The sequence below is a fragment of the Aquarana catesbeiana genome, linkage group LG04 (genome assembly GCF_042186555.1).
Source record: "Aquarana catesbeiana isolate 2022-GZ linkage group LG04, ASM4218655v1, whole genome shotgun sequence".
In the NCBI taxonomy this organism is placed as follows: domain Eukaryota; kingdom Metazoa; phylum Chordata; class Amphibia; order Anura; family Ranidae; genus Aquarana; species Aquarana catesbeiana.
In genome coordinates this window covers 582,956,290-582,981,298 of record NC_133327.1, presented here as the reverse complement: position 1 = coordinate 582,981,298, position 25,009 = coordinate 582,956,290, and the positions used below count along the sequence as shown (strand labels likewise).

The window sequence follows — 25,009 nt, the reverse complement described above, 5'->3', positions numbered from 1 at the left end:
ATTTTCTCCATTTGTGGATAATGGCTCTCACCGTGGTTTGCTCGTGTCCCAAAGCTTTAGAAATGGCTTTGTAATCCTTTCCAGACTGATACATGTCAATGACTTTGTTTCTCATCTGTTCTTGAGTTTCTTTAGATCACGGCATGATGTGTTGCTTTTTGAGATCTTTTAGCGTGCTTCACTTTGTCAGACAGCTTCTATTTAAGTGATATTTTGATTCAACAGGTCTGGCAGTAATCAGGCCTGGGTGTGACAAGTGAAATTTAACTCCGCTTTCCAAAAAAATGTGGTTTATCACAGTTCATTCATGATTCAGCATGGGAGGGGGCAATTACTTTTTTCACATAGGGCCAGGCAGGTTTGAACAGCTTTTTTCCTTTAATAAATGAAATAATAATTTAAAAAACTGCATCTATGTGAATTTGTCCTTGCTTACTTTCCTGTGGTGTGGTAAAAAAACCCAGAATTGCACTTAAAAAACGATGTCTTCTGAAGAGTGAAGGTAGGGCGGGTTTGCCCAACCTTAGACTTTATAATCTCTCTTGTTTGTTAAGGCAGGGTATCGACTGGTTTTCAAAGGAATCTCATTACACAAATTACATGCTGGAGGGCGCCCTTGTGTCTCCGTTCAATCTCCAAGCTGTTCTTCACTCCAAGTTACACTGCCTACCTGCTTTTTTAGGATCTAATCTGCTAATTAGAGATACCACTATTGCTTGGAGAGAAGTTCGGAGACTCCTCGGTTTGCCTTCCACCATTTCTTGATACCTGCCCATATATGGCAATCCAATGTTCCCCCCTCCTTAGAACATAAAGAATTTGCCCAGTGGCCATGGATGTTGCTCAAGGTTCCTTCAGGTCCTTCACGGATTTAGCTATGCTATACTCTCTTCCACCATCCCAGGTACTCCACTACTACCAACTTACCAGTTATCTCAAAACCTGCATCAGCCCACGCCAAAACCCCCTCCAAGGTTCTTTAATTGATGCTATGATAAGCCGAGATCACTACTCAGTATCAGAGATTTATTCTCATCTTCTCACGCATCAAACCTCTAAATACCACCTTGCTCCATTTAAACCCTGGTTATCAGTCCTAGCTAAGGAAGATGCCCCGGAAATGATTCTAGCAAGATACCAGAAAGTCCGCTCACTGGTAATTTGTGAGTCATGGAGAGAGACTCAATTCAAGATCGATTACTATCTTAAAAGCTTACAATCCTTTCCGTCACAATCCAACAGACTCTTCTCATTCCTCCTGCCCATGGTGTGCTATCTCCAGAGCAACTCTATTCCATCGGCTTTGGGACTGCTCAGCAACCTCCTCCTTCTGAAACCAGGTTTTAAAATATATCGGTGTCTTGGATTTACTCCGGTTATCTTTGTGTAATATTAAAATTTGTTTGATGATCTGAATCATTTAAGTGTGAGAAATATGCAAAAAAAAATAAAATCAGGCTTTGAGATACTGATGCATGACAGGCACTCATATCAGGAATATTGACATCACTTGGACTTGCCTTCAACAATAAAATCTTAACTTTAACAATAAAATCACATATGTGATGTAGGCCGCCCATCCCAGTAAAAGTAGGCTCTTTGATTTTCTTCCAAATACCTCACAGAAATGTTAAATAGGCACTTCTTTTGATAGGATGACAACACGTTTTCCTCTGCAGTGAAATTGCTGCAGTGCTGCCACCCTTGTTGCTACTTGAATGTTGGCCCAGTTGATATCCCATCAATGATTGGCCATGCCTAGCTCTGTCCAGAGCTCTTTGGATTGACAGCACATTGTTGTATCTGAAAGGGGGTTAAGGAAATTATGTAATAACACTGCTTAGTTACTCCTACGCCATCCAGTAATGTCTAGCAGGGTGCAGGAGAAATTCAACTTCCCAGCTGTTTTTACCATTAACAAACAGGAAAATGACATTTTGTTTAGGAAATTTAATGTGGCAACTTGCATTAAAAGTGTCCGTTGATATAGAAAAAGATAATAAAACTGCAGGCTTTAGACTTTAATGTGTTGTAAGCTTGTTCCAGGTCAGCAATTCAGAAAGTATTGAAGTTAAGAGCTTCAGGGTTGCCAGGCAACTAGCATTTTGAGAAGGGGTCAACAATGACAGCTCCGGGTTTCCTTTAACCATTTGAGTTCTAACTTGTATTTACCCCTTCATCATCAGGCTATTTTGCAGTTTTCCGTGTTGTGATAGTTTGGCTGACTTCTCAGCCATGCAACACTGTACCCAAATGCATTTTATAACATTATTATATCATTAGACAGAACTTTTTTTGATGGCATTTAATAACCACTTGGTTTTTTTTTTTATCTTTTACAATATAAAGGACATTTTTTGAAGAAAAAGCCTGTTTTCCTTGTGTTCTGTTATAAAACATAAAAAGCCAGGACAGTACAAACACCCACAAAGTCCTTCCTTTTTGGGAAGCAGCCACGCCAACATCTCATTTTCTGGTACAATGTTTTGGGAACATGCTGGTTTTGTGGTGGTTAAAGAGGAATAATGCCCTGTACACACGGTCGGAATTTCCGACAGAAAAAGTTCCGATGGGAGCTTTTCACCGTATATTCCAACCATGTGTATGCCCCATCGGATGTTTTACATAGAAAATTCAGACAGACTTAGATAGAGAACATGTTCTATATTTTTCCGACGTAACAAATTCCTATCGGGAAAAACGCTCATCTGTATGATGTTCCGACGTACCAAAAATGATGCATGCTCTGAAGCAAGTACCAGACATCGTACGTGTTGTCCCGTCATACGTGTTGTACGTCACCGTGTTCTTGACGGTCGGAATTTGGTGAGACCATGTGTATGCAAGACAGCTTGAGCGGAATTCCGTTGGAAAAACCTTCAGAGTTTATTAAGAAGGCAAAACCGGTCATGTGTACAGGGCATTAGTCTTTAAAAGTCACCTACTGAAGCCAAGCACAACTTATCCCCCAACTCCCTCCTCCCCTTAAAAAACAATCCCACAATAGTTGATGTCTAGTGGCATTTTAAAACCCACCACCCCCTCACTGGTGGTTAGTGGCACTTTAAAACCTCCACCCTTCTAGTTCACCATTGTTGGTCACTGGCACTTTAAACCTCACACAAAACAATACCACAATCATTGGTGGCCATGACACTTTAAAACCCTTTACCCCAATTATTGGTGATCAGTGACACTTTAAGCTACCCCCCCCCACATTGGTGCTCAGTGGCACTTTAACACCCCCCTCTATAAAAACGGGAATTCCCACAATCATTGGTGGGGTCAGTTTCACTTTTAAACCTCTCACCCCTTCATCACTGGTGGTCGGTGCCACTTTAACCCCCCAAAGCAATCCCTTTTTGTCTGTAATCTGCACTGTGTAATAACAACACCTTTACAGGTGCTGTATGTATGCCTGGCATGTGCACAAGCTATGAATTTAAGCGGCTCTCCAAAAAGAGGTTATCACCTTCACCTCCAAATACAGAAAGGCTTCTTCATAGTAAGAGAAGTGAAAATATAGAATAGACTCCTTCAAGAACTGGTTCTGGCCAGCTCAGTAGATTGTTTTAAAAAAGGCCTGGCATCTTTCCTAGATACACATAATATAACTGGATACTAATATTTATAGGTAAAGTTGATCCAGGGAATATCCAAATGCCTTTTGGGAGATCAGGATTGTTCCCCTTGCTGGAGCGAATGGAATCATCCTTTATTTGGATTTTTGCCTTCCTCTGGATAAACTGTGGGATATAGAATTGTGTTTATAGGATTGTATATATTTTTTTACTTCTATTGGTTGAACTGGACAGACTTGTGTCTTTTTTTTCAACCAGACTATGTAGCCTTCTCAGCAGTAGGTGGTAGTATGATGGTTAAGGAGTCTGGAAAGGATTGCATTACCTAAAGCTAATAATAATATATAAAGACTTATGTGCATGTTCATTTAATTGGAAATCAAGGAATGCGTTGTACATTACATACTCTTAGGCATCCTAGAAAAAGAATACTAGGATCTCCTCATGGATTTGACTAATTTTTCATGAATAATTGGTTGAATCCCTGGATGATTATTTATGTTTTAAGGTAAAGAGCAAGTAGCGACATACGTTTTTGAAGGATAATTATGCAAAAGACTCATGTTAAAAAGTAAGCTTTCAAGGCAGACACTTCCTTTGTAACGTTCAATGTGCTTTCATTTGTTATCATGTCATGAGAATTACATTGAATGTAAAGATAAAAAATAAAATATCATTCCCGCTGAATCATTTAATATAAACGACTTGTTTTTGCCTGAATGTATGACATTAGCCTTCATATAAATTTATATTCTCATTTTTTTGTATATGTCTTGGTTGGAATTTTTCCATCAGTTTTATTAAAGCCCTTAAGACTTTTATAGAGCTACTACTTGTCTTCTGAAAAATGTTCTCCAACTGTGTTTCTTATTGTACACAGTAAATTTGTGCAAAGCAACACTCATCTTCGCATTTGTCCTTTACCTAATGAAGCAGTGCGACTGAGAACATTATGCTGTGTTATTAAAAATAAATTGTATAATAAAACTATTTCCACGCTATTTTAAATTATTTAATTTTGTCAAACCCATTTTTATAGTGATATTTCTGAATATATTTTTTTGTCTTCCATTTGTAAAATTGGTGGTGTGTCCACACAAACAATTTATGTTGAATTGTAATCTACCAGTTCTTAAAGTGATATTAAAGGCTAAAAACATAACAAACATCTTATACTTACCTGCTCTTTGTAATGATTTTGGTCAGAGCAGCCCTGATCCTCCTCTTCTTGGGTCCCTCGCTGGTGCTCTTGGCCCCTCCCTCCTTCTGAGTGCCCCCAGAGCAAGCAGCTTGCAATAGGGGCACCCAAGCAGGCTCGTTCCAGAGCCATGGCTCTGCGTGTTCATTCACACACAGAGCCATGGCTCGGTCCACCCCCTCTCCCTCCTCATTGGCTCACTAGGTGTGATTGACAGCAGTTTGAACTGATGGCTCCTGCTGCTGTCTCAGCCAATGAGAAGGCAGAGTTCCTGGAGAGCCAAGGCACTTGTGCACATCGCTGGACCAAAATGGCGCTCAGGTAAGTATTGGGGGAGGGGGAGCTGAGGGGGCTGCTGTGCAAAGAACATTTTTTATCTTCATGCATAAAATGCATGCAGGTAAAAAAACATAAGCCTTTACAACCACTTTAAAGTGACCCTGTTGCTTAACTGAAACTGCCCATAAACGCTGTCCCTATAAAAGTGAATACTTAGCTTGCCTGCGGCCTGCATTACTTCACAGCAGTTTTACATAGAATCATCCAAGTGGTCTATCCAGATTGCATTTTTTTGTTTTTTTTGTTTCTGAGCATAGATCTACATGTTTGTTTCAGTCATGTTGAATTTCACTTGCTGTTGACTGACTCGTTTCCAAGCATCAACTACTCTTTCAGTAAAATAATACTTTCTAGGGTTAGTTTTGAATTTCCCTCTTGTTTGAGGTCATGTCCCCCTGTTCTTGATCTTAGCATTAGATTGAAAATACTTTCTCCTTATTTAAATTCTAAAGTTTTTCTAAACCCCAAAACAAAATTGTTATTTATTGCAACTCAATAGTACTTAGATGTGGTGGCTGCATTCGTTTCTTTTAATATTTTTATTATTTTTTTCTCTTTATTTTAACCTGCTGATCCTCCCCGTAATTCACTTCCTGCCTTAGGGTGGCAGTGTATTGGATTTATGAGGGATCAGCATTGTCACCCTAGTGTACTCTCCTAATTTTAGCTACATAACCTCCTCCTCTTCTCATCTCCATTGCATACAAAGGCAAGGTTTTGCAGTTCACGGTTTTTGCCCATCTCTTTACTTATTCTATCTTATCAATATATATTTTTTTAAGCGAGGTCTCCAGAACTGGACACAGTATTGTAAATTAAGTGTACCTACGTGAATCAGGACCTCCTTCCTCCTGCTGGTGATCCCTCTAAAGATACACCCCAGACTTTTATACAGTTTCCCTGTTGCCAGGCTACACTTTTTGTTCATTTTGCAGGTAACTGAAATAAGCATTCCCAAATCTTTTCCCTCTGTAGTTTTGGCCAACACTGCTCCTCCTCCCTTATTGTACCCTGTAAAGAGATAATTTTTCGCTATTTATATATTAAACACTATTTTGCATGTAGAAATGTTGAACTGCAGTTTCCATCTTCAAACAATGCCAAATCATGTTTCATGTTACAAATGTGTCTCTTGGAATATTCACTGTATTGCACATCTTTGAATCATCAGCAGAAAGGTACACCTTGCCCACTTACACATGGATCGAATAGATCAGGATCTAGTACAGAGCCTTGTAGTCTACCACTATTGACAGGTCTCTGTTCTGAATTAACTCAATTTACAATCATACTCTGATATCTATCCTTTAAGAAGCTGTGTCCACTAAGCCACTCAAGGGTTTAGTCATAGCTTTTACAACAGTTTTATGATATTATTAATATAATTATCTGAAATCATAATAAATGCAATGCTGAAATCAAGATAGGCTAAGTCCACAGTACCACTACAGTACCAGTCTGTCTAAAACATTTGTAAAATAGTCAAGAAACTATATCAGAATATTTTGATGTCATCTGCTTTTAGTAAAGCCATGCTGCCTTGGGTCCACCAAGTTGTGTATTTTAAAATGAACATTGATCCTTATTTTAAATGAACATTGATCCTTATTTCAGGAGTAAGTCTATTGATTTTATGTTATACTACAGATGTTAAACTTACTGGCCTTTAGTTGCCAGTTTCTTCCTTACTACTTATTGTGAATAGGTACAATATTAGCTGTCCACCAGTCATGGGGAACTTCTGTTAGATGAGACTGATTAAAAGGCCAGTTAATGGTCTAACAACTATACCTCAAAGTTCTCTTAGAACTCTGGGATGCAGGTCATCAGCACTTACTGCTTGTTTACTCTTTAGGAGAGTAAATTTAATTGCTACCACTGCCTTTGGAAATGCTAAACATGGACTTTCTTTCTCGTACAACACAGGAAACAGAGCAGCCATATACGTTACTACCTGGGTTATGCGCCACCTATAGATGAATGGACACTGGTAGAATAACCAAAAACAGGAAGTGATCCCCTATATAACCCCTTCCATACAGGAAGTACTCCAGTTTTTTCGCCACTGTCTAAAATAGTGGATGGTCATTTGTTGAGCTCTTTGTAGGTTTCTATGCTGTAATCCCACACAAGTTCTTAAAAATCAAGAGACAGCATTTCTAGATTGGATCCATTTCAAAAAGCTACTATGCTAAGCTAAATGGTACCCGAGCCTCTTAAAGAAGATTAAAATATCAACAACAAGGTTTTGCCTGTAAAGCAACCTTTGGGTGCTGGACCCTGCATAGTGGAATCCTGGACACCACATCACTAAGACATTTCTGCAGGGTGCTGTACAGGTCCAAGGGGGAGTGGACCCTCATGCTAAAAGGATACCCAGTCCTTGAAGGTCCGTGGTGACAGAACCCACCACGATGGGTGAAGGATTGACCTCTGGCTTAGGCTATTATCCAGCGGCGGGAGTGGTAAGTGGCCCTGTGAAAAACCAGGGTCCAATTATTATATATTCCCCTGCAACGGTTGTATCTAGGCTGACATGTTAAAAAAATGTTTTACTTGTAATGCTTGCTTTGCCCTCTAGAGGGCATGGGTCCGCTGCTCTGTGTTTGTCTTCCCAGAGCTGCACAAGCCTTGGGAAGCATTAAAATGCTTGCAATGCTTTTTTTTGCCCACTAGAGGGCATAGGCGTGCTGCTCTGTGTGCTCTCCTCCATGGGGCAAGCACAGGCTCGTGCACGTGTCCCTGACGGCCAGGGAAGCTTTTTTAAAGGCTAAAAACACAGTTAGTTGCTGGCCGGTGGAGGGGACACAGCGCAGTCTGTCCTGGGTGACACATGAGTCCTATGGGTGATGAGAGACACAGCCTAATTATGTTGCAGTAGCTGGAAGAACAATTCATTGTATAAGATTCTTCCAAGGGGGAATTGTGGTACTGAGGAACTTGTGTATTTGTGTCACAAAGCCAGTTACCACAGCTTCAGCAAGCCATGTCTTCCAGGAAGTGAGGGAGGGAGCGCTGCAGCAAGGGGCGCATGGGTTCCATCAGTGGCCCCTGTAGAGGCTAAACGTAACTCTGCTGCAATAGCCTCAGCTGAAAGACCAGATGACACCGGGCAATCTGAGCTGCTGCGTCTAACTGGCATTGTGCCTGCTACCAATGCTTCTACCTCAGAATTTATTACTAAAGAGGACCTGGCATCAGCTTTGGCTGGTTTAGAGGGCAAGATTGCCGGAATGATCGCTTCTGTCACACAAAGTGGCAGGAAGCGTGACAGGTCCCCTTCCCCTGTTCCTCCTATATAGGAGCAAGACTGGATTGACGAGGTAGAAGAGGTAATGGCCGGTCAGGCAATTGATATCCAAACAGAGGAATCTCCCTACACTGATTCAGAGCCTGAAGAGGCTCAGATTATATCAGCCTCTCAATCACAAAAGCTTCTCATCCATTCTCTTGTACAGATGTTCCATACAGCTTTTAAGTTACCTCCAGTGGAGGTCCCTGAAACACCTTGTTACTCCCTGGGTTCTTTGAAACCACAGCAGGGTACACAGGTGTTTCCCTTTCACCCACTCTTGAAGCAGGTGGTATATTCCGACTGGAAGTACCCAGACAGGATATTTGTGCCTCCACAAATGTGCCTCTGGTTGTGGATGCAGTGGTTTGCTCCCTGAACAAGACCTTAACTTGTCCAGTGGATAATGCACAGGTCTTTAAGGATCCTGTAGATAAGAAGCTGGAAGCCTTGTTAAAGGTATCCTTCGCCCTGGCAGGTTCCGCTGTTCAGCCAACAGTAGCAGCAATTGGGGTCTGTGAAGCCTTGAAGGATCAGGCTAGATGGCCCAATAGACTGGAGGATTCTGTTCAGGATGGAGCAGATCTGCCTCAGGCTCTTTGCTTTGCTATAGATGCCCTTTAAGTTGAGGTCCGCTGAAAAAAAATATTAAAAGCCAGCAGCTACAAATACTGCAAGCTGCTGACTTTTAATATATGGACAATTACCTGTCCAGGGAGCCCGCGATGTCGGCAGCTGAAGCCGATCCGTTCGTCGGTTCTCGGCTGCTGCCGCCACCATCCTCGGTAAGGTGATAAGGAAGTGAAGCCATACGGCTTCACTTCCTGGTTCCTTACTGCGCATACGCGAGTCACGCTGCGCGTCCTCTCTGGTCCCTGCTGTGTTCTGTGTCTCACAGAATACAGCAGTGGAGGAGAGTGTAGGTGCCGGAAGTGGCGTAGGGCGCCACAGTGATATATGCCAGGAAGTGGGAGCAAATACCTGTATTAGACAGGTATCTGCTCCCTCCTCCCCCCTGAAAGGTGCCAAATGTGACACCGGAGGGGGGAGGAATCCAAAAAGTGGAAGTTCCGTTTTTGGGTGGAACTCCACTTTAAAGACTCCATGCAGCAGATCTCCCACATGGCTCTTTTGTCTGTGCACATGTTCAGAATTTTATGGCTAAAAAGCTGGTCAGCAGAGCTCCCTTGTAAGAGGATTCTAGCTGGTTTTCCTTTTCATGGAGAACGTTAGTTTGGGGTTAATCTTGATAAGTACATCCAAAAGATATCCGGAGGAAAGAGTTCCCTCCTTCCTGTGAAAAAAGTAGCTACATGGCCCTCTTTTAAGGTGCCACGCGCTAATTCCTCAGGTTTTTAAGGCCCTAGGCAGTTCCGATGGCACCAGGGATCTGCTGCCAAAGGAAAACAGCAGGGCCAGGGCCAAAAGAGGCCGTGGGTCCAAAAGTCTGCTAATACTGGCACCAAACTTTCCTTGTGAAGGGACGCCCTCACTCCTGCAGGTGGGGGAAGGTTGTTGCAGTTTGCAGGATTGTGGGGAACGCTAATTCAAGACAGGTGGGTCATCTCCACAGTGTCTCAGGGGTACAGGCTGGAGTTACACTGTTACCCTCCTCAAAGATTTGTGAGGTCCAGCGTTCCCACAGACCTTTCAAGAAATGGCTTATTACAACAAGCACTAGACTGTGTAAGGCAGCAGGGGGTGATCATGGAGATCCCAGTTCCCGAAAGGGGATCAGGGTTTTATTAAAATGGCGACACAAGACCAATTCTGGATCTAAAAGCACTGAACCATTATCTCTCAGTGCGGCCCTTTCGAATGGAATCAGTCCGCTCTGTCGTGACCCCTCTCCGAGAAGGAGATTTTCTGGCATCCATAGATATCAGGGATGCATACCTGCATGTGCCAATTTTTCAACCTCATCAAAGGCTTTTGCGTTTTGTCATAGTTGAACAACATTTTCAGTTTGTGGCTCTGCCCTTTGGGCTCACAACCACACCCTGGGTCTTCACAAAGATCCTAGCACTCATACTGGGTCTTCTAAGATCTCAAAGGATCTTGATTGCAGGCTACTTAGACGATCTCCTACTCAGGGATCAATCGCTGCAGGTTTTTATAAGAAATATTACCTTTACGGTCCAAATCCTGGAACATCTCAGATGGATCATAAATTCAGAGAAATCAGCTCTAAAACCGGTTAAAAGTCTGGAATACATAGGCCTTATCATGGACACAGTCCAGGCAAGAGTGTTCTTGCCTCCAAGAATGGTTGAGGCCCTAAAGGATCAGGTTCGACAGGTAAGCCAAAAGAGAAGCCCGTCTGTCTGACTCTGTATGAGTCTTCTGGGAAGGATGGTTTCCTCAATCGAGGCAATTCCGTATGCCCAGTTCCATTCCAGGGCATTGTAGCAGAACATTCTGTCTGCATGGAGCAGGAAGATGCAGGCTTTGGATTCCTGCATGATCATAACCCCCGAGGCTCAAGGAAGTCTCGGCTGGTGGTTAGTAGACCAGAATCTGGTAAAGGAAAGGTCTTTTCTGCCACTGTCATGGAAGGTAGTGACCACAGATGCCAGTCTTTCCGGCTGGGGCGCAGTCATGGAAAGTTCCACAGTCTAGGGGAAACGGACTCTGAAGGAACAGGGATTGCCCATCAATGTGCTAGAGCTGCGGGTAATAAGCCTCGCGCTGAATTATTGGACATCAAAGTTACAGGATCTACCGGTAAGGGTGCAAACCGACAATGCCATGACTGTGGCCTATGTCAACTATCAACATGGCACCAAGAGTCGTCTGGCCCACATGGAGGTCAGTCATGCGTTATCCTGGGCAGAAAAGCATGTGCTAGTGCTGTCTGCCTTCCATATTCCAGGGGTAGAGAACTGGAAAGCGGACTATCTCAGGCACTAACAAATACATCCAGGAGAATGGTCTCTGCACTCACAGGTGTTTATGCAGATTTAAAATAAAAAAACCCAAGAGAAGAGTTAACGCTGCGCTAGAACAGTGTAAGTTAATAAGTGAAATAGTAAAAGCTGCCAGCACTAAAAGTCCAATACTAAACTCCAAAACACCAAAAAAAACAGAATAAGTGCAGCGCTAAGACAAGATATGAATTGTATAACATACTAAAAATGACCATAAACAAATAAGGTTAATCCACCAAAAATGAAATATAAGTATACAGAATAAGTCTCCCATAAAGGACAGAGACAGATGTTTCACCATATAACAAGTGTGAAAAATTATAAAAAATCACATATAAATAAATAAAAAATGTGATAGAGCGAGTCCCAATTATAAATATTCAAAAAAGTCCATAAGTGAAGTGAATTGATGCTCAAGGTGCATATAATCAGGAGAGATGTGACACAGGTGATACAGGTGAATCCAGCATCCAGTATGACTTGCACCCAAGTGAGGTATGAGGCTCCTTACCAGCTCAGAATGACCACTATGACAGTGGTCTCACCAGGCATTTGGGAAATTATCAGGTCACCCACAACCTATACCGATCTATCCAGTAGTAAATGTGGAATGGTTCGCAGGGTGGAGGTGTTTCTTTGAGATTTAAAAGTGTCCTGGGATGTGCTGTGATCTTGTTTCTGGCTCGGATTTCATTCCTTCAGGCGTCTGGGTGTGGAGTCTGTACACAGGCTGAACCACTGCATCCAGTGCATGGAAAGCTCCACGCTGACCACTCTGGAGTGCAGAAGAGGAAATGACGTCACTGATGTACGGCAAACGTCCAGGCTGGTGTTGGGGATAATGCAGGGATAGTACAGGCTATGCGCTCGGGGCTCACAGCTCCTGGTGTTGGGGATAATGCAGGGATAGTACAGGCTATGCGCTCGGGGCTCACAGCTCCTTCTACTGGCCAGTAGAAGGAGCTGTGAGCCCCGAGCGCATAGCCTGTACTATCCCTGCATTATCCCCAACACCAGCCTGGACGTTTGCCGTGCATCAGTGACGTCATTTCCTCTTCTGCACTCCAGAGTGGTCAGCGTGGAGCTTTCCATGCACTGGATGCAGTGGTTCAGCCTGTGTACAGACTCCACACCCAGACGCCTGAAGGAATGAAATCCGAGCCAGAAACAAGATCACAGCACATCCCAGGACACTTTTAAATCTCAAAGAAACACCTCCACCCTGCGAACCATTCCACATTTACTACTGGATAGATCGGTATAGGTTGTGGGTGACCTGATAATTTCCCAAATGCCTGGTGAGACCACTGTCATAGTGGTCATTCTGAGCTGGTAAGGAGCCTCATACCTCACTTGGGTGCAAGTCATACTGGATGCTGGATTCACCTGTATCACCTGTGTCACATCTCTCCTGATTATATGCACCTTGAGCATCAATTCACTTCACTTATGGACTTTTTTGAATATTTATAATTGGGACTCGCTCTATCACATTTTTTATTTATTTATATGTGATTTTTTATAATTTTTCACACTTGTTATATGGTGAAACATCTGTCTCTGTCCTTTATGGGAGACTTATTCTGTATACTTATATTTCATTTTTGGTGGATTAACCTTATTTGTTTATGGTCATTTTTAGTATGTTATACAATTCATATCTTGTCTTAGCGCTGCACTTATTCTGTTTTTTTTGGTGTTTATGCAGATTTGCCAGCGGTGGGTACACAGGATGTAGATCTGCTGGCATCCAGGTTCAACTGCAAGATTCAGAAGTTTGTATCTAGAGCAAGAGATCCACTTGCAATCAGGATAGATGCTCTGGTAGTTCCCTAGACTCAGTTCTCTTTGATTTATGCATTCCCCCCGATTCCTCTTCTGCCACATCTTTTGCGCAAGATCCGAGAGGAGATTACATCAGTCATTCTGGTAGCTCCGGCCTGGACCAGGAGGGCCTGGTATCTGGAGGTAGTGAGATTAGCAGTAGGCAAGCCCTGGATGTTTCCGCTCCGGCTCGATCTACTGTCACAGAGGCCTATATTCCACCCGAATTTACGCTTGCTGAATTTGACAGCGTGGCAATTGAAGCCAAGCTGTTAGGAGATCGTGGTATCATAGGACCAGTGGTAACTACATTGGTGCCAAAAAGGCGGTCACTAGGAAGGTTTATCACAGGGTTTGGAAGGCTAACGTTGCGTAGTGTGAGGCCAGAAGTTGGCATCCTCTTAGGTAGATATTTGGTAGAGAGTATTCTCTCTTTTCTTCAGTCAGGCTTAGATAAAAGATTAGCCTTGACAACAATTAAAGGGCAGGTTTCAGCCTTATCAGTGTACTTCCAGAAACTTTTGGCTTCACATTCCCTGGTCCGAACTTTTCTTCAGGGAGTGATTTACTTATTGCCTCCTGTTAAATCACCCATTTGACCTTGGGATTTAAATTTGGTTTTGTCTGTGCTACAGGAGCAGCCTTTTGAACCAATCAAAGTTCTTTTGACATGGAAGTTGGCTTTTCTTTTTGCAATTACTTCGGCTAGAAGGGTCTCCGAATTGGCGGTGCTTTCCTGTAGGGAGCCGTATTTGATTTTGCACCATGATAAAGTGGTGCTACGTCCTGTTCCATCCTTTTTACCTAAGGTTGCTTCTGAATTTTATTTAAATCAAGACATTGTTCTACCTTCTTTTTTCTCTCAGCCTGGCTCGCCAGAAGTGAAGCAGTTGCAAGTTTTGGATGTGGTGCGGGCGGTCAGAGTCTACCTGGAAAGGTCTGCAAGCATCAGAAGTTCTGATGCTTTTTTGTTTTGCTGGAAGGCCCCAAGAAGGGTCAAAAGGCTTCTAATGCATCCATTTCATATTGGTCTTGCCAGTTAATCACTCAGGCCTATGGCCTGAAAGGTAAAGCTCCTCCCTTTGGGGTTAGAGCTCATTCTACCAGGGGTGTTGGAACCTCCTAGGCTTTTTGCCATCAGGCATCAGTGGCGCAGGTTTGCAAGGCCACTACTTGGTCTTTGGTACATACAGAGTGGCCACATAACGCATTGCAGAAGAGTCCTGTGTCTTTGGCTCCATTTCAGGTCTGAATTCAGCCAAAAATTCTGACCTGAAACGGTGAATGGGGACGCACTGGACCCCCTGCTGTGAGCTGCCTTGCACATAGTGTGAACCCAGCCTAAATCTGGCCTAGTTGTTTTGGGTTATTGCACTTTGCAGATGGCAATTTAATATATTAAATAATCCAGTATAAGCACTGAATACATATTTAAAAAAAAGATATACTTATACCTCAACCAGATTGAAATTAATCCTTGAAGTTGTTAAGTTTTTCATTCGTTGCTGTATGATATCAGTCCACCCCTTTTTGTCTTTAAATTGGTGATCCTGGAGAGCACCTGCTGGTGATTCTGGAACACCCTCCTTGCTGCCTCTCCCACACAGAAGCCATACTTTAAAAATTGCTAGTACCTAGACTTTATATGAAGACCAATTAACAAATTAAAAAACTTCTACACAGGTTATTATTTACCTAAATTTTACTTGAAACTATAGTCAACAAAAAGTGTCATACTTGATAAAACCTACTGCATGGGTAGATGAGGTAGAGGGCATAAAAGAACCTGTTTGTGTAGTTAAAAACAAATGAATGTAGTTAACTGATAATTAATTAATAAGTATATGTATATATATATATATATATATATATATATATATATATATATATCTTTTTTTCTCAAACAATAGGTGCTGGAACTCAATCACGACCCCCCCAAAACCCCTCCCCCCACACACACCCTCCAAATCACATCAAATAGTGGGTATGGTCTGTCACTTGTAAACACAGAAACCAGACTTCTGTGTTTACAAGTGATTGTGGTGAGCAGGCACCAAAGGGTTTGAGCCAGAGATGGTGGAACTGAGTTCCACCAAGTTCCCCCTGAAAAAAAGCTATATATATATATATATATATATATATATATATATATATATATATATATATATATATTGTGATTTTGACTTTTTGGCTTTACATTATAGCAGCCTCTTGTAATCCCCTGTATATTAGCACTTGGAGAGGGAGGGATGGTACTAGAAGCCAATGAGCTGTGCTACAGTTCCATGTGCTGAATTGGAATATTCTTACAGGAGTAGAATGAACGGGGGATAAATGATCAGTTTGCTATTTCTGCTCCTTCCAATCACAGGCTGAAAACAGAGAGGTGAACTGCTGTGTGGCAGATCTGTGCATATTTTAGGACTGGATGAACAGAAATGCTGTACAAATCCTTTTGAAGATAATACAGCTTCCCTATATGTATTTAACTGTATATATAGCCATTTAGATGAAATTCGGCTTTCACTAAAAAGGAGTCTACTCCACTATTACTATTGCAAATTTACTCTTTCACTAAAAGCTATTGAAGAATGTTTTGAAAAACTAGATGACAGATTTTAAATAGGTTTAATTTCAGCTTTTTGATTTGCTCTCCATCATTTTGAAGTTATGATATATTGTATCAGATGTGATGTACTGCAACTGACTTAAAATAAATCACAGAAAACAGAGTTGGCACATTATGATTATTCCAGCTACACAAGGCAGTAGGCAGATTTTCAGTTGAATGGTTTATCAGCATTAAAAATGTATGATTTTAATTCTACTTTGATCATTTACTAACTGAAAATAATCTGTTCTTTAAGGATGTAAATAAGAAGCTGCAGGAAGACAACCAAGAACTTAGAGACCTATGTTGTTTCTTGGATGACGACAGGCAAAAAGGAAAACGGATTTCCAGAGAGTGGCAAAGGCTGGGAAGATATACTTCCGGGATCATGCAGAAAGAAGTTGCTTTGTATTTACAGAAACTGAAGGAGCTTGAAGTGAGACAAGAAGAAGTGGTAAAGGAAAACCTTGAATTAAAAGAACTTTGTTTTTTGCTAGATGAAGAGAAAATTGGAGTAGCGGGTAGTAGGAGTTCCATTGACAGTCAGAATAGCCTCTGTCAGTTGACTGCAACGACCAGTACATTTCTACGAGATGTTGGTGATGGAAGCAGCACATCCAGTGCAGGTAGCACAGATAGCCCAGACCATCATAAAGCAAACTCTACCAACAGTCCTGAACACCTCCAAAAAAGCAGAGGTGAAGGAAGTCCTGAACACCAGAAACATGGAAGTGGCAGTCCGGAACATCTTCAAAAGCCTAGGAGTTCATCAAGTCCTGACCATCAGAAACATCTGAAAAGTGCAAGTCCAGAACAACATAAAAGTGTGGGTAAAAGTAGTCCAGAGCCACAAAGGCATTCTTGTAGTAGCCCAGAAAATCTACAAAAGCAGATATTAAGTAGTAGCCCTGAACATTTTAAAAAGCATAGGTCTGGTGGTAGTCCAGAATACCAAAAGCTCAGCAGTGGCAGCCCAGAACATCTTCAAAAACATACATTAAGTGGAAACTCAGAACATCTTCAAAAAGCAAGGGGTAGTAGCCCTGAGCATCTCAGACAACATTTTGGTGGTAGCCCAGAACACCTCAAACTTTTGAGTGCGAGCAGCAGGGAAGGCACCTTAAGGAGACAAGTAGCAGATGAAATGTCATCTCATCACAGAAGTGTGTACAATGGAATGAATGGTGGGTGGACAAGCCTACTGAAATCCCCATTTGCTTAAATGGAGTTTTCTGCATGTATTGAACAACCAGCATAAACATAGTACATACATGTGAACATATCATGAATGCATGTTTTAGCTTAATACCAATTGTATATTAGGAATGGTGAGTCAGTTTCAGTATTTGACTTGTACTTTTTCCAAGTTAATATAGCAGAAACTAAATATGGAAAATGATTGATGCTTTTAGTGCCTTAGAATCAATAACAATTGCAGGAAATGTTTTTTTTTTCTAAGCAATTCTCGGCATTCCTTGTTACTATAAAAGTAAGCCATGATTGGTACACATCTTATTGACATTTATAGTTTTGTTTTATAGAGAATTCTGTTATGGTTGGCGCAATATCCTGAGCAAGTTTATTTAATTTTTTTAGACCTATTAACCTGCAGTAGAGGTGAACTGCAGTGAATGCTGACATTAAGTCATTGCTTTATGTCCTCTAAAGTATTGTTGGTGTTGATAGTTGTGTTGCAGTTGTTTCTGTGTGCATTTTGTTGGTTGTATACAATATTCCCTAAATGGGGCTAGAGTAGCTGTCATTTTTACATGAATTGAGGCTGATAAATAGAGTATCATTGTTTGCAGAATCATAGTTGTGAATTTTGGTGATTTATACTATAAAAGTACTATACATTGTATGGTTATAATAGTTAATTTACTATAATTTAAAGCAGATCTGCATTTAGAGGTTCAGGTAAGTGAAAATGCATTGGGAGTAGCTCAAATACAAATGTATGAATATACACAATTTAATATGTTGTTTGCAATTTACTGTCATCTTGTGTTATATAATATATACATGAAAGTATACATGTGTACTGGGACGTTGATGTATAATAGCAGACACTTACAGGTACCTGCATGGACCTTTAGACGCACTTCACTCACTAACAGTAAGACATTGGAGATATGGGAACTTGACAAGAACCGATAATGATTTCCATGGCACCGATCTGAAGGCAAGTGCAGGCACCTGTGGGTCTGGTCTATTATCAAATATTAGAATCTTTATTGTTATGATGGATTTATTTTTAAAAAAATGCTTTCCATGTGTTTTCCATGTGTTTCAGTGCATTTTTATGCATTTTTCATTTGTTTGGCTTTTATTTCCTAGGAAGAGGTTATGTCCTGCTTTTTATGTGCAGTTTGCCCTTGCTAAAAACTGCACCTGAAATGCAGCAAGTACTGCAGTTTAAAGTTCTTAAGTGCAAAGGTAAATGTTCAGAGTAAAGTGTGAATGGAGATTACTGTTTAGAGAAAATTTCCATGAAAGAAACATGCAGGATAGTGCTGACATCCCCTTTTGAATCTGCTATTTGCTTGGTTGTCATGCTACTCCTTTATTTTAATACAAGTCAATGACCCTGAACAAGTATACAGATAAGGTTCCTGATTTTTTCTTTGATTTTCTTGATCCATCTCCTTGTTGCAAGTACTGTAATTGACTCTAGGTGTTGAAAGCATGCAGTCATCAGGCAACTAGTATTTTCAGAACAGGTTATGACAACTGCCTTTTCCCCCCTGGCTGGTTTACTTTAAAGGCGTGCATCCAAATATGTAGCGGAGTGGATGTTCTCAGTATGTTAACAGGGAGCTTTCTCTATGGTCATGTTTGTCATCAATAAAATGGCTATTAGTGGAGGTCTTTTCTCAATATTGTTTACAAGTTTAGTATATCTCTTATTAATAGACAGTGAAATTCTTTGTGGAGGAATGCTCACTTCGGCCATGTTCTTTATCTCCTGTGATTGTAGTGGAGAAGATTACAAAATCTGAAGACTTTTTTTTTTTTTGCATGCTGTTCTTCCATCCCTTGCCAGTGCTAGGTCAATGATATTTCTGTTTTGGGGAAAGTAGTAGGTTGAATCATTCATGGTCTCTTATGCTGCAACCCTTACAAAAACTCTACACTTTCCTTCTCTCCACCACTGATGAACAAGGATGTTTTGCTTGGAACTCCAGTTTCACCAGCAGGTCTAAAGCTGGCCAAACACAGGATGATATTTACATGAACATTCGTAAAAAAATTCTTTATAAATGTTGTTCAAAGGTACTTCAAAATTTTGTTGGCTTTTAACATTCGATTTTGGAAGGAATTGATTTTACCAAACGAAGATCACATACACTGTTAGAAATTCATTTATTGGAGAAAAATTTACCGTCCTGCTCTTTCAAATTCCCTCGTTGGTATGACCCCACTAATGATTTGAAAATCAAACAAATGTTCTTAACATGAAATATTTCCAGTGAAATTCTGCTTAAGGTTACTAGTGCTTGGCAGTGCTTCTCTGCTTTTTGGGCATCACAGCCATTTGTTTCCACTAAGGGCTATGTGGCGGGCACAGGAGCAGTCTTGCCTCTTTTGATAAACATTGGGGTTGATTTAGTAAAGACAAATAGGCTGTTTTGTTGTTCCCTGCATGTGACTGGGTAATCTTTGCAATTAGTTTTCACCGCATTCACTAAGCTCAGGATTACATTCCCTTGCAAAGTGAACAGTCTATTTTTCTTTGGTAAAACAATCACAATGAGTTTAGTGGGGTGGCTGAAGAAGGCAGAACAACTTTGTACACTTTTAGCCTTGGAGTTTTTTTGGCTGCTGTTAAACAACTTATCTATTGCATAACCTGAGTTGGACAGGTCTGCCAGTCAGCATCTGGGTGGTAAGTGTTATGGTTTTCCACTTTCTTTCTGAAAGTGGAAAACCCCTTAAGGCCTCCAGCGGAAAAAAAAAACAACACTTAAATACATGTATTTACCTGCCTGAAGCAACTAATGAAAGCCAAAAGCCAACCAAAGAAAATTCAATGCTAACAGGAGATACAAAAAGACTCCAAGTGTGTGAGAGATCCCTTTGTGGGATTCTGCTGGTTGGTAAAACTGGGTTTAACAGAACCCTGGGAGGTGGGAAAAGTGTTTGAATGATTCAGCCTATTGGTGTTCATCCAAAATCAATCACTATTGATTGGACTTCTCCTTGGTTGGAGAAAGAATAGCTCATTATTGCCATTCATGGTTTAACAGGACCTTACAGCATATCAAAAAGAAAATAACATTTATTTTTACTTCAAAGAAATGTATTTATTGTTGCTGAGTTACTTTCTGCTTGCTGGTAGTGCTGCTATGTAGCAAAATATGTTATGGATGTTTTCTGATACATTTTATCTTTTCAGAATCTTCATTTAATATGTTAATGTATTTTCACACCAATTTAAAATGTGTTGGAAAAATATACATATGGATTTCTACAAGATAAAGAATTTTTTTTTTTTTTTTAGACGTTTAGGTCATTTATACTTTAATATATTTTACATATTTATTATATTTTTAATGGTTAAAAAAAATCATGACTCAGGTATCAGTGTTACAAAGAAATATGAATCCACAGTTCTGCTAATCTGATGAGCTACTCAAGTAGACTGTGGAGAAAACACGCATATGTAAATGCATTTAAATATTTTAATACTTTGTGTGTGACAGCTGTGTGAGATAACTGTATGTCTTTATATCTTGCTGTGCTGGAGAGAACCATGTTTTATCCAAGAGCATTATTATAAATCATTTGTTTTCCTTCTATGGTTTCATGGCAAGCTTTGATATCTTTGTCATAGAGTTATATCAGAGGGTTTTAGATCTGCTTGTTGTTCCCAGTTAGAATCATTGAAAGAAAAAGAAAATTGACAACTTTGGCTACCTGTCAAAAAATTGTATTGATTTGAAATTAAATGGCAACTTCAGCCAATTGAATCACTACATATTGACAAAAGATTTGTTAAGGTAGGCTCATGCATTTGTAATCCTAACATCTCATCGCCTGCTGTGCTTTACACATGTGTAGCAACAGGGGTGATGATAGTAAGTACCTGTAATTTTGCAGGCTCTTACCCACTGCCCCACCTTCTGCCTGCTCTCTGGATTGAAAAGTGAATATAGACTGTCTGTAAACCCTCATCATAAGAACCTTTCCCAACAGCCGAATAGCTTACAAAGCAGTTACTCTAACTGAAAGCATAGTTTAAGTTTATTACTAGTAAGGCAGATATCAAGTAATCACACTGGCTAAAATAAAAAATAATTTAATACAATCAGTGAATGAGTGCTTAAACTAAAAAATAATTTATAAACCAGGTAATATTTCAGTGCTCTGATAGAATACAATAAATATCACAATAAGTCCCAGTAGCAGCTGGAAAGAAAAATGCCACGTTCTAGGCGAATATATAAAAATAAAAAACAGTGGCTAAATAAGGAGCCCTTAATAAAATCCCATTGCTTGTGAACTTGTCTTCCTGTTTATACAAATAATAAACTTTCACCAGATTCTAAGACCCCTATTGCAAATGGGTCAAATAAAGCTTGAATTTCAAATTACTAAGGTGTCTTCTTTTTACTTGATATACCTTTATTTCATCACCACCAAGTTATAACCAAAAACAAAGGGAAAAAGGGTTGATTTACTAAAACTGGGGAGTGCAAAATCTGATGCATCTGTGCATGGTAGCCAATCAGTTTCTAATTTCAACTTGCTCAATCAAGCTTTGACAAAATGAATAGAAATGGAAATGGACTGGTTTCTATGCAGAGCTGCACTAGATGTTGCACTCTCCAGTTTTATCATCAACCCCATAGTGTAGTATGCTCAAATCTACACTATCTTATAAATCTGTAAAGTATCGTGCTTACATATATAAATATAAATCTGTGCCATGCAACACCCAGTGCTAAGTGTCCTCTCCAATCATATGTGCTACTATATATGCTTTCCAAATATGAATAATTTGCAATCATATATCATTGACACTCCTGTCCTCATCTGCTCTTAAAAACTGTCCAGCATTCAAGTCCCCATATTGTTTGTGATCCCAAGACAAAAATGCTTTGATAGCATAAAACAGTACCAACAACCAAAATAAAACATACAAAATTGTGCTCACATATGTATGTGATTAAAAGTGCAAACCAAATTTATCCCCATGCATCCAATCCCCACATGTTAATATACTCTTATCAAAGCAATTGCCCACACATCGTGGGGCTAGATATTATGTAGTTACACATCCTCCTTCTTCTTCAAAGATCCCTCCAGGTCAGGTATTTTCACCATTAAATACAGGGCATTAACATAACAAAATATAAAGAGGGACAATAGTGCAGCAAATTCACACAAAAATGTATTCTACAACCAAATTTTTACATATACAGAGAAACCAGATTTCAAAATGGTAGAGTAGGTACTTCCGGTTCTGGGGCAGCTGATGTCAATTACTGACGCGTTTCGTCCTATGACTTTTTCAAAGGATGTCTTTTGCAAAAAAATCCTTTTGAAAAAGGGCATCCTTTACACTGCATCTAAGCTTTTAACGGGCCTCCTTGGAATGTGTGTATTATCCATTGCTGAGTAGGCTTTAATACTTAGATTTATGACAGAACATGGGTCATTTGGATTAAGTAGGTGATTAAAGTGCTTGAATACAAAATCACTCGAAGATACTTGTGGTGTAAATAATGTGGCTTGTCAAGAGGATAATATTATAGCATCAACATATTTCTCTCTATGGTACAGACCACTTAGAACAATCTTTTGTGTCTGCTGTCCAGAAGAAGCAACTGCTCAAATAAGATACTAATACATTGTCCAGTAATTGATGTGATGTGAAAGAATCATATATCACTTATGATGATCAGAGTATGAAGTGGTTCACACCAAAGAGATAAGTACTTTGAAGCATCTGAAGATTTTGTCATCTCATTCAGAGAATTTTCATCATGGTTGAATATCTCTGCATGATGTTTTTGGAAATAGCAAATCATTTACTAAACATGCACCTGCTTTTTGGCAAAGATGGTGGTAGATTGCATTTCTCCAGAGATTTTAGTGAGCATATGCAAATCTCTAACAGGTAATGAAAGGTCTGTCTTTCCAGCCATCCAATAAAATTACATACACGCTCTCTTGGTCCAGTTTATAGAATCAAATTCATTTACCCAATATGTTTTTGGACTGGACACCTATGGGAAACCTCACCTGTACTAATTATTTGTAGCTCATTTGTTAAAATCCAAGGAACGCATTATTAATTGGAAATTCAGACTGGAGTTGAAATAAAAAATATAGTGATTCTTGTAAAGAACCATGGTCTTGCTTGGTCACACCACAATACTAAATTCAGAATGTGGAACTGTAAGTAAAATCTATAATTACAGTCCTAAGGATACTCGGGATCTTCAAAAGTGGGGGTTCAGAATAAATGGGATTTCCAGTTTCTTGATACCCACTTTACCATTGATATACTGTATCTATATCCTATACACACTATTACAAATAAGAAAATAGCCAGTCATATACAGTATTTTAGTTATACTTATTGTTTTTTTATAGATTTTTTTATTTTGTTTCAATTCAGTTTTTGTATATATATATATATATATATATATATATATATATATATATATCCACTTCAGCCCCGGAAGGTTTTACCCCCTTCCTGACCAGAGCACTTTTTACAATTCGGCACTGCGTCGCTTTAACTGCTAATTGCGCGGTCATGCAATGCTGTACCCAAACGAAATTTGCGTCCTTTTCTTCCCACAAATAGAGCTTTCTTTTGATGGTATTTGATCACCTCTGCCATTTTTATTTTTTGCGCTATAAACAGAAAAAGACCGAAAATTTTGAAAAAAAATGATATTTTCTACTTTTTGTTATAAAAAAAATCCAATAAACTCAATTTTAGTCATACATTTAGGCCAAAATGTATTCGGCCACATGTCTTTGGTAAAAAAAATGTCAATAAGCGTATATTTATTGGTTTGCGCAAAAGTTATAGCGTCTACAAACTAGGGTACATTTTCTGGAATTTGCACAGCTTTTAGTTTATGACTGCCTATGTCATTTCTTGAGGTGCTAAAATGGCAGGGCAGTACAAAACCGCCCCAAATGACCCCATTTTGGAAAGTAGACACCCCAAGGAAATTGCTGAGAGGCATGTTGAGCCCGTTGAATATTTATTTTTTTTGTCCCAAGTGATTGAATAATGACAAAAAAAAAAAAAAAATTTACAAAAAGTTGTCACTAAATGATATATTGCTCACACAGGCCATGGGCATATGTGGAATTGCACCTCAAAATACATTCAGCTGCTTCTCCTGAGTACGGGGATACCACATGTGTGGGACTTTTTGGGAGCCTAGCCGCGTACGGGGCCCCAAAATCCAAGCACCGCCTTCAGGATTTCTAAGGGCATAAATTTTTGATTTCACTCCTCGCTGCCTATCACAGTTTTGAAGGCCATAAAATGCCATGATGGCACAAACCCCATTTTGGAAAGTAGACACCCCAAGCTATTTGCTAAGAGGCATGGTGAGTATTTTGCAGCTCTCATTTGTTTTTGAAAATGAAGAAAGACCAGAAAAATTTTTTTTTTTTTCTTTTTTCAAATTTCAAAACTTTGTGACAAAAAGTGAGGTCTGCAAAATACTCACTATACCTCTCAGCAAATAGCTTGGGGTGTCTACTTTCCAAAATGGGGTCATTTGGGGGGGGGGGTTTGTGCCACCTGGGCATTCCATGGCCTCCGAAACTGTGATAGGCAGTGAAGAGTGAATTAAAAAATTTACGCCCTTAGAAAGCCTGAAGGCGGTGCTTGGTTTTCGGGGTCCCGTGCGCGGCTAGGCTCCCAAAAAGTCCCACACATGTGGTATCCCCATACTCAGGAGAAGCAACAGAATTTATTTTGGGGTGTAATTTCACATATTCCCATGGCATGTTTGAGCAATATATTATTTAGTGACAACTTTGTGCAAAAAAAAAAAAAAAAAAATTGTCTCTTTCCTGCAACTTGTGTCGCAATATAAAATATTCCATGGACTCGACATGCCTCTCAGCAAATAGCTTGGGGTGTGTACTTTCCAAAATGGGGTCATTTGGGGGGGTTTTGAACTGTCTTGGCATTTTATGCACAACATTTAGAAGCTTATGTCACACATCACCCACTCTTCTAACCACTTGAAGACA

At 40.1% G+C, this 25,009-nt stretch overlaps 1 protein-coding gene across 1 annotated transcript in view; it reads left to right on the top strand.

Annotated features, from left to right (window-relative positions):
• The window catches only part of CCDC85A (coiled-coil domain containing 85A), a 515,925-nt gene that overhangs the window by 83,547 nt on the left and 407,369 nt on the right, over positions 1-25,009 (top strand). Inside the window, exon 2 of the mRNA XM_073628119.1 lies at positions 16,029-16,956. Coding sequence (XP_073484220.1) covers positions 16,029-16,956 — 928 coding nt within the window. The remainder of the gene's footprint in view (positions 1-16,028; positions 16,957-25,009) is intronic.